This window comes from Bos indicus x Bos taurus, chromosome 16 (assembly GCF_003369695.1).
Source record: "Bos indicus x Bos taurus breed Angus x Brahman F1 hybrid chromosome 16, Bos_hybrid_MaternalHap_v2.0, whole genome shotgun sequence".
Classification (NCBI taxonomy): domain Eukaryota; kingdom Metazoa; phylum Chordata; class Mammalia; order Artiodactyla; family Bovidae; genus Bos; species Bos indicus x Bos taurus.
The window spans coordinates 43718296-43735821 of NC_040091.1; the positions used below are offsets into that span (position 1 = coordinate 43718296).

The 17526-nt window shown below is 45.8% G+C and overlaps 1 protein-coding gene across 3 annotated transcripts in view; it reads left to right on the forward strand.

Annotated features, from left to right (window-relative positions):
- The window catches only part of LOC113906610 (solute carrier family 2, facilitated glucose transporter member 5), a 44916-nt gene that overhangs the window by 21858 nt on the left and 5532 nt on the right, over positions 1-17526 (forward strand). For 2 of the 3 annotated variants that reach the window (XM_027564993.1, XM_027564992.1), the window contains exons 2-5: positions 4154-4252; positions 4853-5053; positions 12029-12153; positions 16577-16729. In XM_027564993.1, the coding sequence (XP_027420794.1) occupies positions 4215-4252; positions 4853-5053; positions 12029-12153; positions 16577-16729 (517 nt within the window). In that variant the 5' untranslated portion in view covers positions 4154-4214. The remainder of the gene's footprint in view (positions 1-4153; positions 4253-4852; positions 5054-12028; positions 12154-16576; positions 16730-17526) is intronic. The other variant, XM_027564991.1, reaches the window with a different exon arrangement.

The following is a 17526-nucleotide window of genomic DNA, read 5'->3' on the forward strand; positions in this document are numbered from 1 at the left end:
CTGTGACTGGCTTCTTTCACGTAGCCCGTTTTCAAGGTCTGTTCACTTTGTAGGCCGTAACAGGGCTCCATTCTTTTTCACGGCCATGTAATATTTCACTGAATGACTATTCCACGTTTTGCTTATCAGTTCATCAGTTCATGAACATTTGGGTTGTTTCCACTTTTGAGTATGGTAAAAATGCTGCTATGAACATTTGTGATCAAGTTTGTGTAAACTCAAGTTTATGTTTTCATTCTCTTGGGTATAAACCTAGGAGTGGATTTGCTGGGTCATATACTTACTCTACATTTAACTTTTTGAAGAACTGTTGGACTGTTTTCCAAAGTGGCTGCACCATTTTGCATTCCTCCAGCAATGTGAGAGGGTTCACAACGTCCTTATCAACACGTATTATGTTTTTTTGGCTTTAATCATCCTAATGAGTGAGCAGTAGCATCAAACTGTGGGTTTGATTTTCATTTTTCTGACAGAATACCAGTTCCTTTAATTTTGCTCCCTACAATAATCCTCAAAGCTGGCACCTCTTGCCCCTGCCTTAGTCACTCCGCTACCCAAGCCCCCACCCTCTCTCAGTCACTTTCCTGACTTCCCTTTTTAACCACTTTTGTGGATTTTCTTCATAAAACTTGCTACAGTTCTAGTTTAATTATTAAGTACTTTAAAAAAAAGTCTTCCCCATTGGACCACAGTCTTCTTGGGGGCAGGCATTTTGTTCAACAGACTGTAGGGTGGTATCTGGCTCATAGGTGGCTGTCAGTAAATACTTGTTTAATGCATTGTCCATGAAAAATTAACCAACAGTCAATCTAAGAAAGACATGGAAATTTTTATTCATGCCAGCTTGAGGATTATAACCTGGGAAACAGCCTTTCAGAGAGCTCTGGGGACTCTTCTTCCTGTTAGAAGTCAAAGCACAGTTATGTAATTTCTGAGACAGAGGGTTATATACATCAAAGTAACGTATTGATGGTTTACGTAGTCTAGAAAAGCAAGTAAAGAGCTATTGTGACCTCTTATAGGACTGAAGAAGGAATGTTGTCTCCTAAGGTTTTATCTTGCTGGAGCCGGGAGGAAATTGCTTTTTTTTATTATTTATTTATCTATTTAGGAGTAGGCATTCCTGTGTTTTCTAAGGGGACCTAGTTAATGTGTAACACAGATGCACAATGCACCCTAAAGGGGAGGAGATAATGATCCAAGCAGCGAAGAAGATTTTACCTTAAATTTTTCTTTTCCTGCCTTAAGAATAATTCTGTTTCATCCAAAGGAAGGAGTTTGGACCAGCAAGGTTAGTGAAGACTTACCAAAATGTCCTTGCATTTTCCACAACGGGTGAGCTCTGATTCCCAAGGGTCCCTAGAATGTGCCTGTGGCTTGAATTCAAGGAAGAAGCCAGGGACTAGAAGTTGAATCATGTGCTCTAGGCTTAAAGAATTGACAGCCTGAGATCCTTCTGATGAGTTTTGCTAGGATCCTGTAAAAGCAGTCAAGGAGCTGTCTAGTCATGTGCCTGGCAAGATCCTCCCAGTTTAGGGTATGAGCTCAGGGCATCACTCAGCTCCCTGGCTGAGCTTTGCTAAGGACTTTAAATCCTAGGACTCATCAAAGCAGAATGCCGGAGTTGCCCCTGCAGAATGAATGAAACTGGGTGCATTTATAGTTTATCACTTACTGAGAAGAGAATTGGAAGAGGAGACATTTTAATTAACATTTTTTCTTCCTTCATTTCTTCCTTCCTTCCTTCCTCCCTTCCATCAAATCAAGCAATAGGACAGCTATGAAGTGAAGTGAAATTCACTCAGTTGTGTCCAACTCTTTGTGACCCCATGGACTATACAGTCCGTGGAATTCTCCAGGCCAGAATACTGGAGTGGGTAGCCTTTCCCTTCTCCAAGGGATCTTCCCAACCCAGGGATCGAACCCAGGTCTCCCACATTGCAGGTGGATTCTTTACCAGCTGAGCCACCAGGGAAGCCCAAGAATACTGGAGTGGGTAGCCTATCCCTTCTCCAGCTACAGGGGAGGGATCTTTGCTTTGTTCTCTACTATCTCCGTATTACATAGGACCAGAATGCCTGACGCACAGTGGGTGCTCAATCTGTTGAATGAATGAATGAATGAATGAGTGAATGATTACCCGGAGCACTTCAGGAGATGAGCTCCCTATTACATAGGACCAGAATGCCTGACGCACAGTGGGTGCTCAATCTGTTGAATGAATGAATGAGTGAATGATTACCCAGAGCACTTCAGGAGATGAGCTCAGTTGGCCCTATGCTACCTACTGGGTGGGGTTTTGGGGGTGGTGGTGGGTGTGCCTACCTGTGTACCCCCGTCTTTAGAAAACACCATGCAGCAAGTGCCCTGGAACCCTTCTTCCCTCCTGGGCCCCATTGCCTGCTCCCCGACTTCCATCACCCACTGCCTCTACTGGCCCCAGGGAGTGGTGGGGCCTGAGCCTACTGCTCCTTTTCGGTGGCTCTTCTCATCCTCACCAGAAACTTCCTGTGAACAAAGTGTTTGTTAATTCATTTGGTGGAGGGAGGGTTCGGCTCTTAACCAGGGCCTTTGCGGGTCCTACACTTGCTCTGTGGGGTAGGGGAGGGGTGTCACTAGCTCGCACGTCCCCTTCCGGGCACAAGGCAAGGCCCGGGTGACCACTGTTTCTCAGCCTGTCCTATTCCTACTTGCCTCTCTCAAAAGGTCCTCCTTAGATCAGCAGGGATGTTGTTCAAGGAGATGTGAGGACCACAGCTCGGCACAGGAGGTACTGGGTCCCATGTGCCAGGGACCTCAGTAGGAACACAGGATGAAGTGCATCAACAGTGGGTTCTGAGAGCCATACCCAGACTCACCCCCAGTCAGTGGATTCACCTTCAGGACTAGACGCTTCCATAAAATTAATCCTCGCAATAACTCCAAGGGTTGTCATTATCCTAATGCTAAAGATGAGGAAATTGAAGATCAAAGAAATTAAGCCAGAAAGTGGCAATGAACAAATTCAGACTGAGATCCATAGGGTCTAACAGCAAAGCTCCTTCCACTTAATGAGTGTTCAAAGTTTCCCAAGGGTCAAAGGGGATATCACGGAATGTGTGTGTTTAAAGAGTCCCCCGAAATCTATATTTAAATTTTTTCACTGTGCCTTCTGCTTCTTACAGCAAAGTCTAGAGGTTAAAGGAAATGAATCAGTGACCCTAAATAATTAAAAATTTTCACATTTCTTCTCTTTGATTTTTAAGGGAGTTTGTGTCGGAGGCAACCCTTTGGACTACAGCCCACCAGGCACCTCTGTCCTTGGGATTTTTCAGACAAGAATACTGGAGTGGGTTGTCATTTCCTCCTCCAGGGGATCTTCCTGAGCCAAGGATCAAACCCACATCTCTTGCATCTCCTGCATTGCAGCGAATTCTGAACTTGCTGAGCCATCAGGGAAGCCCCGGTGGCATAGTGGTAAAGAAACCACCTGCCAATCCAGGAGACATAAGAGATGTGGGTTCAGTCCCGGAGTCAGGAAGATCTCCTAGAAGAGGAAATGGCAACCCCTTCCAGTATTTTTGCTTGGAGAATCTCATGGACAGAGGAGCCTGACAGGCTACAGTCCTTGGGATGGCAAAGAGTTGGACACGACTGAGCGACTAAACACACAAACACACGACTGAGCGACTAAACACACAAGTGCTGTTGGAGGCAGTGCTTGAGTGCATTTGCTGCAGTAGGCCAAGGCAGCTCCACAGCAGAAATGTCATAGAAGCACTCAGACATTGGATGGAGTGCTGGAACAGGTGACCCTTTAGTTCTGTTCTGACCCAGTGATTCTCAACCAGGGGCAAGTCCCCACCCACTCTGGGGACATCTAGCTATGTCTGGAGACATTTAGGTTGCCACACATGGGGGGAGGGCTGTCCCTACCATGCACATAGGACAGCCCAGGACAACACAGGATTGTCCAAGCCTAAGCGCTACTGTTAAGGAAACCTGTGCCACACAGGTGAGTGGAGGGTAGGTTTCCAGACACGGAGTGGTTGAAAGACCGTGGGTCTTCAGGTCCCATTACATCCATCTTTCTACAAGACTCTGAGTAAATCCTGAGTTCCATGGAAGCCCGGGGATGCTTCCTGACCTGAAGCTGTGATCTCGTCTCCCGCAGAGGCTGACACCCGTGATTGTTCTGGCGACACTGATAGCTGCCTTTGGGTCGTCCTTCCAGTATGGGTACAACGTGGCTGCTATTAACTCCCCTTCAGAGGTAGGTCGCTGTGGTGGGCAAGGCACAGCCCCCCAGGGAACAGGGAGGTGGGTTTGGAGCAGCTGGTGTCTGGGTGGCTGCTAGGGTGGACCACATACGTGTTGGGGGCACACGGTGGGGCCTCGAGTGAAGGGAGGGGTCACACCCAGGAGACAACAGCACAGACTCAAGGAACCTGCAGGCACAGGGCCGTGGGGCTGCACCAGGTCCCCGGGCCTCAGATTCTTGTGGAGAGCCAGGCCTGGCTGGACACAAGGCGGGCTGGCCTCAGGGGTGGTCGGGGGGGAGGTTTGAGAGGGCTCTAATCTTCTACAGACAGGTAATCCACGGCAGGGTCTGGATGGGGAAGGGATCATCTGACATTGATTCTGTGATTGGAAGGGTGGAGTCATTCCTTTCTGGGGTTAGAAACATCCTGAGTGGTTTGCCTATCAGAGGCCTTGCAGCCCCCTACATTCTGCCCCCGGCCTGTGGGTGCCCCCTGCTAATTGCTTTTAATCCTCAGTCCCTCTCCTGCACTTCATCATGTTGATGTCCACATGCCCAGCTCATCCCATCGGGTGGCCTAACAGCTTCCATTCTTCTTTCTGCACAAACCAGCTCGAATGACTCTGGTGTTCTGCTTTGCTCTGCTCTCCAGTTCATGAAAGACTTCTACAACTATACCTACTATGACAGAGTCGGTGAATACATGAACGAGTTCTACTTGACCTTGCTGTGGTCGGTTACCGTGTCCATGTTTCCCTTCGGAGGCTTCCTCGGCTCTCTCATGGTTGGCCCCTTGGTAAATAACTTAGGCAGGTAAGAGACAGTGAAACTCATAGACTCCATCAGAGTTTAAAACCCAGACCAAAAAAAAAAAAGTCTCACAGACAAATAAACTTATGGTTTCCAGTAGGGAAGGATCCGGGCAAGGGATAGTTAGGGAGTCTGGGATGGATATGTACACACTGCTGTATTTAAAAGGGACGCACGGTGTAGCACAGCGAGCTTTGCTCTGCCGCATAGCATGGCAGCCTGGATAGGCGGGGACTTTGGTAGAGAATGGATACATGGATATGTATGGCTCAGTCTCTTTGCTGTCCACCTGAAACTGTCATGACATTGTTAATCGGCTATACTCCAATATAAAAGAAAAAGTTTCAGAAAAAGAAAAAAAAAAATTTTTAAAGCCAAGCTTAAAGCAGAAATCATTATTGTAAAACTAGGTAATGACCACTGTGATGATTTTTCTTTCTTAATGGAGTAAGAAGAAGACCAGACCTTGACCAAGTGTCTGGGGACTTAGGCAATGAAGGTCTCAAGGGTGGAGGTGGGTGGGGGTGACGGTTCTCGGGCTCTGGGGTGGGCTTGGACAGAACACAGAGTGCTTCAGAGATCAGGATTCACTCCCACTCTTGCCCTCTCTTGTCTTAAAATCTTACCACAACTTCTTTCTGGCCTTTGGAAGAGTCAAGGGTAGGACAGCATGGCCAAGACATGGGGCACAGTGTAGACTGTAGCCTAATGCTCCTAAACTCTGCCTCCTAAGTGAAGATAAGCTAACCTGCTCTGTTCTTTTATACTGGGGCCCAGTAATATGCAAAATGTAGCCCAAGTTAAATTCCTGCAAAACTCTGAAATGGCTAAGATCAGTGTCCAGCCCTTCCGGGTGAAACCATGATCCCAGGGCGACCTTCATTGTGAGGGTCATGAACGCCAAGAGCAGAGCTTAAATCTTGCCTCTAACTCTAGACACATGAGAGGTTCTGTATTTGATTCTCCCACTCCCCGGGTAAAAATCCACAGGCATGAGATAGCAGCCTTGTTATGAGCAACATTTAAGAGTTCCTCCCCTCCAACCTCCTCCCTCTGAGGATGAGCACACAGAGGCAGGTTGAGGTCAGGGCTCCGTTCTCAGCCACAGATCTAGTGAGCTCAAGACTCAAGGCCCGACTTTACAACTTGATTCCTTCCCCAGTCTTTTTCAAAAAGAATCTAAGGACTTCCCTGGTGGCTCAGAGGTAAAGACTCTGCCTGCCAACTCAGGAGACACAGGCTCAACCCCTGATCTGAGAAGATTCCATAGGCTGAGGAACAACTAAGCCCATGTGACACAGCTATTGAGCCTGTGCTCCCCAACAAAAGAAGCCTCTGCAATGAGAAGCCACAAGCGGGGAGTAGTCCCCTCGCTGCAACTAGAGAAAAAGGCTCGCAGCAATGAAGATTCAGCACAGCCAAAAATAAACAAATAAGTCAAATTATTTATATATATATATATATATATAAAACACACACACACAAAAATAGAATCTGAGAATAGACACATACAAGCTGTGAATCGGAATCTAAGATCCTGAAGTCTTTCGGACAGTCTGGTGTTGGATGCACAGTTCTCCTTGTGGACCACCAGGGGGCAGGACATCAATCAGGTCACAGGTCTGCAGGGTGCTTCTCGAGTGAAGGACTAGCCGTCTGGTCTGCAGATGGAGCTGACAGTTACAAGTCCAACTGAAGAAGTGATAAATACTGTTCAGTTGTTTGTGGTTTTCTTAAAGATTTGTCAGCATTCCTTAAATGTCAGTAGCAAGCTAACAATTTATTGATTTGTTCGTCTGTGCCAGGCTCTATCCCAAGTGCTTTTAGGGGATATTCAGTTCACTTCAGTTCAGTCGCTCAGTCGTATCCGACTCTGCAATCCCATGGGCTGCTGCATGCCAGGCTTCCCTGTCCATAACCAACCCCGAGACTTTACTCAAACTCATGTCCATAGAGTCGGTGATGCCGTCCAATCATCTCATCTTCTGTCTTCCCCTTCTCCTGCCTTCCCAGCAACAAGGTCTTTTCCAGTGAGTCAGTTCTTCACATCAGTTGGTCAAAGTATTGGAGCTTCAGCTTCAGCATCAGTCCTTCCAATAAATATTCAGGACTGATTTCCTTTAGGATTGACTGGTTTGATCTCCTTGCAGTCCAAGGGACTCTCAAAGAGTCTTCTCCAAACACCACAGTTCAAGACTATCAGTTCTTTGGCTTAGGGGATATTAATTCCACCAATTCTTACAAAAGCCCCTTCCTCTTTTCACACTTGGGAAAAACAGGCAAAGAGGGGTGCTGTAACTTAGCCAGAATTACACAGCTGGGAGGAAATTGCATCTCTAAGCATGTGCAAGTAATGTCCACACTGGACTCTGTTATTTCAGCCACAGATATCTTCTCAATCTGTTGCTTTATTTTTAATTGTACATATAGTATGTTTAAAGCTTACTTTTGTCATGTGTTTAATGAATTAATTTATTCATTTGCCTGTTCTGGGTCTTAGTTGCAGCTTGGGGGATCTTCAGACTCCATTGTGGCATGCAGGATCTTTTTTTTTTAAATTTTTTTATTTTTAAACTTTACAATATTGTATCGGTTCCGCCATAATGCAGGATCTTTAGTTGCAGCATATGGGATCTAGTTCCCTGACTAGGGATCGAACCTGGGCCCCTAAATTGGGAGCTTGGAGCCTTAGCCACTGGACCACCAGGGAAGTCCCCATATAGAAAAAATTCAAAATCTTTAAATGTTCAAGTGGTCACATTTAACTAATTCATGATTTTTGCTTTTTGTGTCTTAAATAGTCTTTCTTACCAGAGGTCTAGGAGGGCATGGCAACTCCCATGGACAGAGGAGCCTGGTGGGCTACCGTCCATCGGGTTGGAAAGGGTTGGACACACTGAAGCAACTTAGCACGCATGCATGCACCAGATGTCATTCGGATGGTCTTCTATAATTTAAAAAATAATTTTACAACTTTGTCTTCCCCATATAGATCTGGAATTTTGATTTGTATTTGATGGGTGAGTGCTGAGGGAAAGCCAGTTTTATTTTTTTCATGTAAAAAAATAAATTGAAATCCCTGAAAAAGGATTCTACTTGGAATTACTTTGGATTTATTTAATTGGAGGAAAACTGACATCCTTACACTACTGAATCTTCTCTTTCACAAGCAGTCTATGGCTCATTTATTTACCCCAGAAGTTACTCCAGTTGCTTGTCTGAGGTTTCATGTCTTCTGTTCTGGCAAGTTTTCAGCCATCATTTCTGTGAATATTTTTTCTCCTCCATTTTCTATATTCTTTCTTCAGGAAACTCCTCAGTGTCTTTGTTGTTGTTGTTGCCTTTTTGACTTCTTTAAAAAATTATTTTAAAAAAGTTATGGTGGGAATTCTCGGTGGTTCAGTGGTTAGGACTGGGTGTTTTCACTGCTGGGGTCGGGGTTTGATCCTTGGTCAGGAAACTAAGATCTTGCAGGAAAAAAAAAAGTGGTAAAATGTATATATAACATTTTAATCAAATTTTAATTGTGTAGGTATCAGCATTAAGTGCATTCACATTGTTATGTAACCATGACCACCGTCTATCGCCATAACTTCTCATCTTGCAAAAATGGACACTATGTACCCATTAAACAATAACTCCCCTTTCTCCTCTTCCCCTGAGTCACCAATGGACTTTGTATCTCTATGCATTTGACTACTCTAGGGACCTCATATGAATGGAATCATGTAAGATTTGTCTTTGTGTGACTGGGTCATCTCACTTTAGCCTAATGCCCTCAAAGTACAATATTATTGTAGCACATGTTGGGATTTCTTTCATTTTAAGGCTGAATAATACTCTGATGTATGAACATACCACATTCAGTTTATTCTTTCATTCATTGATGGATGTCTGGGTTGCTTCCACTCTCTGGCTGCTGTGACTAATGATATTATGAAAGCGAAAGTGTTAGTCGCTCAGTCATGTCCAACCCTTTGTGACCCCATGGACTGTAGCCTGCCAGACTCCTCTGTCTGTGGAATTCTCCAGACAAGAATACTGGAGTGGATAGCCATTCCCTTTTGCAGGGTATCTTCCCAACCCATGGATCGAAGCTAGGTCTCCTGCATTGCAGGTGAATTCTTTACTGTTTGAGCCACCAGGGAAGCCCAATGATATTATAATCCTCCTTACCTTAATCTGTCGTACTTCCCTCCTCTTCCTCCTGCTCCTTCTTCTTTCTCTCTTTCTTGCTTTCTATGTAACTTCCCCAGATTTGCCTTTCTATTCATTAATTCTCTCCTCCGCTGAAGTTATCTTCTGTGTTTTTGTTTCAATGACTATATTTTTCATTTCTATAATTTTTATTCATTTGTTTTTAAAATCTATCTCTTTTTTGCTATTATTTTGGGTAGTTTTGTTTTAAATACTTTCTTGTTCTTTGTATACTATGCTTTGACTCCTTATTTTTTTTAATTAATTTATGTTTAATGGAAGGATAATTGCTTTACAGAATCTTGTTTTCTGTCAAACCTCAGCATGAATCAGCCATAGGTGTACATGTATGCCCTATGACACAACTCATTTAATACATATTTTGTAACTTCTATCTAATCCTGTTGTCTGAAGCTGTACTGTCTGTGTGTGATGTGGTGGATCGTTTTGTGTATCCGGTAACTGTACTGCTCCTTCCTGGGGGGTAATGGGAGTGGTGGCTAGGGGAGTCCCGGGAGCCTGATGTGAGGGGACACCCAAGACAAGCTTTCACTTTGCCGTTGGCTCTCCAGGGCCCAAGTCCATGTCCAGTCTTGACTTAAATGGGAATGCTTTGTAAGTTTCACTAAGTTGGGTTTGTTTTTTTCTTATAGGTTTTTAAGGGATGGGCTTCCCTCATAGCTCATTTGGTAAAGAATCAGCCTGCAATGCAGGAGACCCCAGTTCGATTCGGGGTTGGGAAGATCCGCTGGAGAAGGAATAGGCTACCCACTCCAAAATTCTGGCCTGGAGATTCCATGGACTGTAAAGTCCATGGGGCCGAAAAGAGTCAGACACAAGAGAGCAACTTTCACTCACTCACTCACTCTTTTAAGGGATACCCTTTATTAGCGCACATAAGTTCCTTCATTTTTATGTAGGTGAAAGTGTTAATCACTCAATTGTGTCCAACTCTTTAAGATCCCATGGACTGTAGCCTACCAGGCTTTTCTGTCCCTGGAATTCTCCAGGCAAGAATACTGGAGTGGGGTGCCATTGCCTTCCCCCGCCAGGGATCGAATCCAGGTCTCCTGCATTACAGGCAGATTCTTTACCGTCTGAACCATCAGGGAACCCCAGCCCTTATTTTTATGCAAGGCTTTTAAAAAAATCATAATGGGTATCAAATTTTGTTGACTTCTTTTACTACTTCACTTGATAATCCTATATTTTCCCTAGTATACTGTTTAATATGGTGTTTTTAACCTTGAAAAGGGAAAATGAAAGTTGCTCTGTCGTGTCTGACTCTTTGCGACCCCATGGACTATACAGTCCATGGAATTCTCCAGGCCAGAATACTGGAGTGGGTAGCCATTCCCTTCTCCAGGGGATCTTCCCAACCCAGGGATTGAACCCAGGCCTCCTGCATTGCAGGCAGATTCTTTACCAGCTGAGCCACAAGGGAAAATACTCCTTTTATTTACTTATTTTTGGTCACACTGGGTCTTTGTTGGTTTTGCCTAGGCTTTCTCTAGTTGCAGTGAGCAGGCACTGTTCTTCATTGTGGTGCGAGGGTTTCTCATTGCAGTGGTTTCTCTGTTGCAGAGCATGGGCTCTGGGCACTTGGGCTTCAGTAGCTGCAGCATGCAGGCTCAGCAGTTGTGGCACATGGGCTTAGTTGCGCCTTAGCATTGGAGTGTGTCTGGACCAAGGATCAAGTCCCCTGCACTGGCAGGCAGGCTCTTATCCATTGCACCAAGGAAGTCCTGAAAGATTCTTAACTGTACTGTTGAATTCGATCAGCTAATAATTCACTTAGGATTTTCACATCTATGTTGATAAGTGAGGTTGGCCTAAACTTTTCCTCTAAGGTCCTTATCCGGTTTGGATTTCAAGATTACACTAAAAGCACAGTAGTTTATGGTTTCAAAACCCTTTGTTGTTGTTCAGTCACCCAGTTGTGTCCGACTCTTTGTGACCCCATGGACTGCAGCACACCAGGCCTCCCTGTCCCTTACCATTTCCCAGAGTTTGCCCAAGTTCATGTTCATTGCATCAGTGATGCTGTCCAACCATCTCATCCTCTGAGGCCCTCTTTTCCTTCTGCCCTCAATCTTTAGCAGCATCAGCGACTTTTCCAATGAGTCAGCTATTTGCATCAGATGACAAAGATACTGGACCTTCAGCTTCAGCATCAGTCCTTCCAACAAGTATTTGGGGTTGATTTCTCTTAAGATTGACTGGTTTACTCTCCTTGCTGTCCAAGGGGCTTTCAGGAATCTTCTCCAGCACAACAGTTTGAAGGCATCAATTCTTTGGTATTCTGCCTTCTTTATGGTCCAGCTCTCACAACCAAACATGACTGCTGAGAACACCACAGCCTTGGCTATATGGACCTTTGTCAGCAGAGTAACGTCTGTTTTTCAACACACTGTCTAGGTTTGTCATAGCTTTCCTGCCGAGAAGCAATCGTCTTCCAATTTCATGGCTGCAGTCACCATCTGCAGTGATTTTAGAGCCCAAGAAGAGGAAACTTGTCAGTACTTCCACCTTTTCCCCTTTACTGTATTGTAATATTCAAGTCTTTGCCTGTGTGCCCCACTGATGTCCTCCCCCTGGGAGTCATTTACATTTCCTCCCACTGAGAATCAGGCCATCCACTTGACCTGCATCTGTCTTAGGTCAACAACAAAGCGTGTAACACAACAGCAACTGCTGTAATGGAGTAGGGGCCCAGCAAACACTTGTCAAAGGAGTGAGCGAAAACTTAAACCAAACTAACTGGTATTTTGTCCTCTGCAGAAAAGGAACCTTGCTGTTCAACAACATCTTCTCCATTGTGCCTGCACTCTTAATGGGATTCAGTGAGCTCGCCAAGTCATTTGAGATGATAATTGTGGCCAGGGTTTTGGTGGGAATATGTGCAGGTAAACCTTTCTGTGACTTGGGATAGTCAAGGGGAGGGAGAACAGACCTCTGGGACCTGAACCTATCTGGGGTCTCCAAAGCATGTAGGTTCAAGCTATTGCTACACCTCTGCTGTGGCTAGACACATAAGCCCCTGTGTTATGGGGATGTGTGTTACACGCAGGAAAGGTAAGGACTGTCTTTTGAAACTTTGTTTCAATTCTTTACATATATGTGAGAACCAAGTTGGACGTAACATGTATTTCTATATTGTGCACTATGGGTTATGGTCAAAAAACTTGAGAAACAATCTAATGTAGAATCCCTCTATCAGAAAAGAGTTGATGACTGTAAATGCTTCAAAGTCATTCTGCCCAGGCCAGGCTGCCCTGGTTATAGGAAAGTCCCTCATCCATGATGCCTCAGACTGAAGACACATGGTGTTGGCTGTGCCATGGCCTCCCTTCACATTGGCATCTTCTGTAGGCAGAAGGGGCAGGGTCATCAAAGAGAGAGAGGTGCCCACTCTCAGAGCCATACATTGCAGAGTGGGAACCCAAGGGTGGTGGTTGTTGTTCAGTCACTAAGTCATGTCCAACTCTTTGCGACCCCATGGACTGCAGCACTCCAGGCTTCCCTGTCCATCACCAACTCTGGGAGCTTGCTCAAACTCATGTCCATTGAGTCAGTGATACCATCCAATCATCTCATCCTGTATCCCCCACCTTCTCCTGCCCTCAATCTTTCCCAGCATCATGGTCTTTTCCAGTGAGTTGGCTCTTCACATCAGGTGGCCCAAGTATTGGAGCTTCAGTTTCAGTCCTTCCAATGAATATTCAGGGTTGATTTCCTTTTCTCATCTCCTTGCTGTCCAAAGGACTCTCAACAGGTGGGCACCCCTGGAAATGCTGCACTCTGGGCACTCACCGCTGCCCTCTCCCCACAACCCCAGGTTCTGGCATCATCAAGTGACTCATTCTCCTTCCAAACACGGGGATTGGGATGAAGGGATAAATTTCCCGGACATTAGCAAACCCCTTCCCTGGAGTTTACTGACAGTAGAGGAGATGAGGAGGAGCCTAGTATTGAAGAAAGTGGCAAGGGATTGCAGACCTGGGAGAATAAAGAGGAAAACAAGTTTCCCAAAAGAGAACAAGTCACTTCAAAGAGGGGATAATGGGTCCCCTGGCAAACTGCCCTCATTCTGGCTATGCCTGAGAGTGCCTGGACATTTATCTGCCATCTGGGCAGGAGCAGCAAGACACCCAGCCCCGCTCCTGTGGGTTTTTCCTGCAGCCGGGCTCAGCTTTATGAAACACAGACGATTCCTAGAAGTCGTTGGCAGTGGGTAGGTGCTGTTAACATTACTATTGACAGCCAACAATTCAGAGTTGATTAAAAAAAAAAAATTAGGCTCTACAAATCACAGTTTGATATTTCAACCTTTGCTTTTATTTTTGGCTGCCACTGCATGACATATGAGAGCTAGTTTCCCAAACCAGCGATTGAACCCTGGCCCTTGGTGGTGAAAGCCCAGAGTCCTAGCCACTGGACCTCCAGGGAATTCCCAACCAACCTTTGCTTTTAAATGAGTATGACTTCAAGTTGGCAGTTCTGAAACTTTTTGGCCTCAGCATCTCTCTACACTCATAAAATTATTGAGGGTTCTAAGGAGTTTTTTCTCATATGTGTTATTTTGATCAATATTTACCACATTAGAAATTGCAACTAAGAATTTAAATTAATTCATTTTAAAATAGCAATAATTAAGGCCATTACATGTCTTTATGAAAATAATTCTATTTTCTAAGGCCAAAAAAATTTAGTGGTATTGCTTTACATTTTTACAAATCTCTTCAATGTCTGGCTAAATAGAAGATAGCCAGTCTCTCAGACCTACTTCTGTGTCCTCTTGGTGTGATGTCAGCAGGTGTGTGATTGCTGAAAAACTTATCAGAGAAGGAGAGTGAAAAGGACATATAATATCTTAGGATGGTTCTGAAGATAGTTTTGATCTCACAGAACCCCAGGTGTCAGGAACTCCCTGTGTCCTTAGGTCATACTTGGAGAACTCTAGTGGAAGCCTAATCCATTTGCCATTCATTTCTTAACGTTTTTCCTGAAAAGTCCAGAAAGGGTGTCATCAAACTCTGTGGTACTTTGACACCCCTAAAAATGAAGTAAGTGGCCACTCTGACCAAGGGGTACAGGGTTAGTGCAGCTCAGAATCCCAGATGCTCAGTTAGCTGGTTTGCTGTTAGTCAAGGTCTTTGGTAAAAGCACTGCAGACTTTCACTAGCGGAATTTAAACTTTAAAAGTCACTTCTCTATCAACATTCGGGGAACCCGATCTCTTCACAGCCTCCAGTGTTTGTCTCTCCAGTGTTGCTCTTAATTAAGTTCAGAAGCACTTGGCCTTGAGATGCAGTCACTAGGGCCTGAATGATGAGTGGGCATTTCCAGGGCCTCACTTCCTCCACAGCCCTTTGGGCACTGGGCCTGCAGAGTCCCTCCCCACCCACCCACAAGACATCTAAGAGCTGCTCTAAAGACTGTCCCTCTTTGCTCTGAAAATCAGAAAGAATTGGTATTAATTAATGAAAGATGATGTCCTTTTAAAATACTGAGCAGAGATATCCTTGGGCAGAATGCAAAGCTTGAAAACTTGGCCATCAGTGTCCTATCTCAGGGCTATCAGACACCCTCTTGTCACCAGCAGCTCCAGCCTCCCCTTGCCCCACATGGTTTCCCTTGGTCTCCCTGTGGTCAGAGCCTCCCTCCCAGACCCCAGGTCTTGCTGAGCATCAGCTTGCCTCTGGCTCTGTGTGCGGTACTTGGAACAGTGACAACCCATCAAGGAGATCAAACCAGTCAATCCTAAAGGAAATCAACCTTGAATTATCATTGGAAGGACTGATGCTCAAGCTGAAGCTCCAATACTTTGGCCACCTGATGTGAAGAGCTGACTCTTTGGAAAAGACCCAGGTGCTGGGAAAGATTGAGGGCAGGAGGAGAAGAGGGCAACAGAGGATGAGATGGTTGGATGGCATCACTAACTCAATGGACATGAGCTTGAGTAGACTCTGGGAGATAGTGAAGGACCAGGAAGCCTGGAGTGCTGCAGGAGTCAGACATGAATTAGTGATTGAACAACAACAACCCATCTGATCTTCCCAGATCCTCAACCTCTCACTGGGCTTCTCTGAGAATTAAATGAGATAATACATGTGAAAATACTCTGGAGTCTATAGAATTAAATTCCACCTATTCATAAGGGGATCAGACTGTAGTAAGACAGGAAAACTGGCAAGTTCAAATACTGAGGGTTCAAAAACAGTTCAGACCTTACACAAATCCCAGAATACAGTTGGTATTGGGTATTAGTCACTCTCGGGTCCAACTCTTTGCAACCTCATGGACTGTGTAGCCCACCAGGCTCCTCCGTCCATGGGATTTTCCCGGCAAGAATACTGGAGTGAGTTGCCATTGCCTTCTCCAGGGGATCTTCCCCACCCAGGGATCAAACTCGGGTCTCCTGCATTGCAGGCAGATTCTTTACGTTGAACCACCAAGAAAGCCACAATAAATACTGGTCCACAATAAATATTGAAGTTTTTTTTTTTTTAATGCTTGATGGAGTATTATGCTCAAGTCATGTCTGACTCTTTGCGACCCCATGGAGTGGTTTGCTATTCCCTTCTCCAGGGGATCTTCCCAACCCAGGGATCAAACCTAGGTCTCCTGCATTGACAGGAAGATTCTTTACCACCATCACCCCTTATTGAAAAATAAAGCTTGTGCTTCAGTGTCTATGCATCAGCTTATTGTATAAATAAGAAAGCAAAGCTGGCGGGCAGGCCTTTTATTAATAGGCTTTCCCCCGCAAGGAGCAAGAGAGGAGAGAGTGTCCAGAACACACGTGGGCTTTTCCTCTCTGAAACCACACCAGTAGGGAGGGAATTCCTGAGGTCCTGCTGGCCTGTATCCCCAGGTGACACCAGTCTGGAAGCAACAACACTGAACTTTTTCTATCAGGCCATTTTTTCTTAATGTCTAAAGGACTAAGAATTGCAAAAGGTGATGTTTGCTTACTTTTGTAGTTTTGAGAAAGTTTCAGCCCAGCTAGTATGATTGCTAAGGGCTTCCCAGTGGCACAGTGGTAGAGAATCCACCTGCAATGTAGGAGGCATGGGTTTGATCCCTGGGTGGGGAAGGTCCCCTGGAGGAGGAAATGGCAACCCACTCCAGTATTGTTGAAAATCCCATGGACAGAGATGCTTGGCCGGCTACAGTCCATGGGGTTGCAAAGAGTCGAACGTGACTTAGCGACTGAGCACAACAACGATGTGATTGCTAAGGAAAATAAATGTATTTGAAGACACAGCTTGTCCCTGCCAGACTACTGTTTCCAGATTGTGTCTTTACTTCCACCCCGTCTCCCAGGTCTGTCTTCCAATGTCGTCCCCATGTACTTAGGGGAGCTGGCCCCTAAGAACTGGAGGGGGGCCCTGGGGGTGGTGCCCCAGCTCTTCATCACCATCGGAATCCTTGTGGCCCAGATCTTTGGTCTTCGGAGTCTCCTGGCAAACGAAGAAGGTGAGTTCGGGATGCCTCCAGACCATTAGCCCGCTCCTATGAGCTGGTCTTTTCTGCAGAGCCCTGACCCCACAGTGCGGAGGTGGTGGTTGTGCTGAGCAGGCCTGAACAAGTTGGTGGGGACATACAGACCGGTGTTCTCTGGTCCCTCTTTGGACACGTAGGAGGGGGCTTCGAGGGAGCAGGATAAACTGCTGTCTGAGTGGCTGCTAGACCCGGGGCTAGGTAATGAAGGCAGCCAGGGGGCCAGACTCTATGTTTAAGGCTTCCAGCACCCCTGCACTGGGGCCTCCCAGCAGCTCAGCTGCCCAGGGACTTGTGGTCATCCCACTGCAGACCAGGAAAGAGGGTCACAAGACCCAGCCCCCGTGGAGGTGGTGGTGAGTCTCAGGGCCAGCATCCACCCCAGACCTGGACTCCAGAGCCACACTCCCTGCCCCACGAGCCTGGCGCCTGGCACATAGTAGGTGCACAGTAGCTCATGACTGTCACTGTGTTTGCATGGCTTCCCCTTTCTTTGTCTTAGGTCTCAAAACTCTGAAGGGAAATCACCACTAATAAAGCACCAGTCAAAACATATAAAGTCTCGTCATGGGCCAGACACAAAGCCTTTTATATTAATTCATTTAATCTTCCAAACAACCTATGAGCATGTACTGTTACTGTACCCATTTTACAGCTGTAGACCCTGAGGCCGGGAGAGGTTGTATTACATGTCCAAGGTGTCGTTAGGACACAAATGCAGGCAGTGCAGGCCTGGGCCGGAGTTTTAAGTACCCTCTCTCCCACCTTACAAT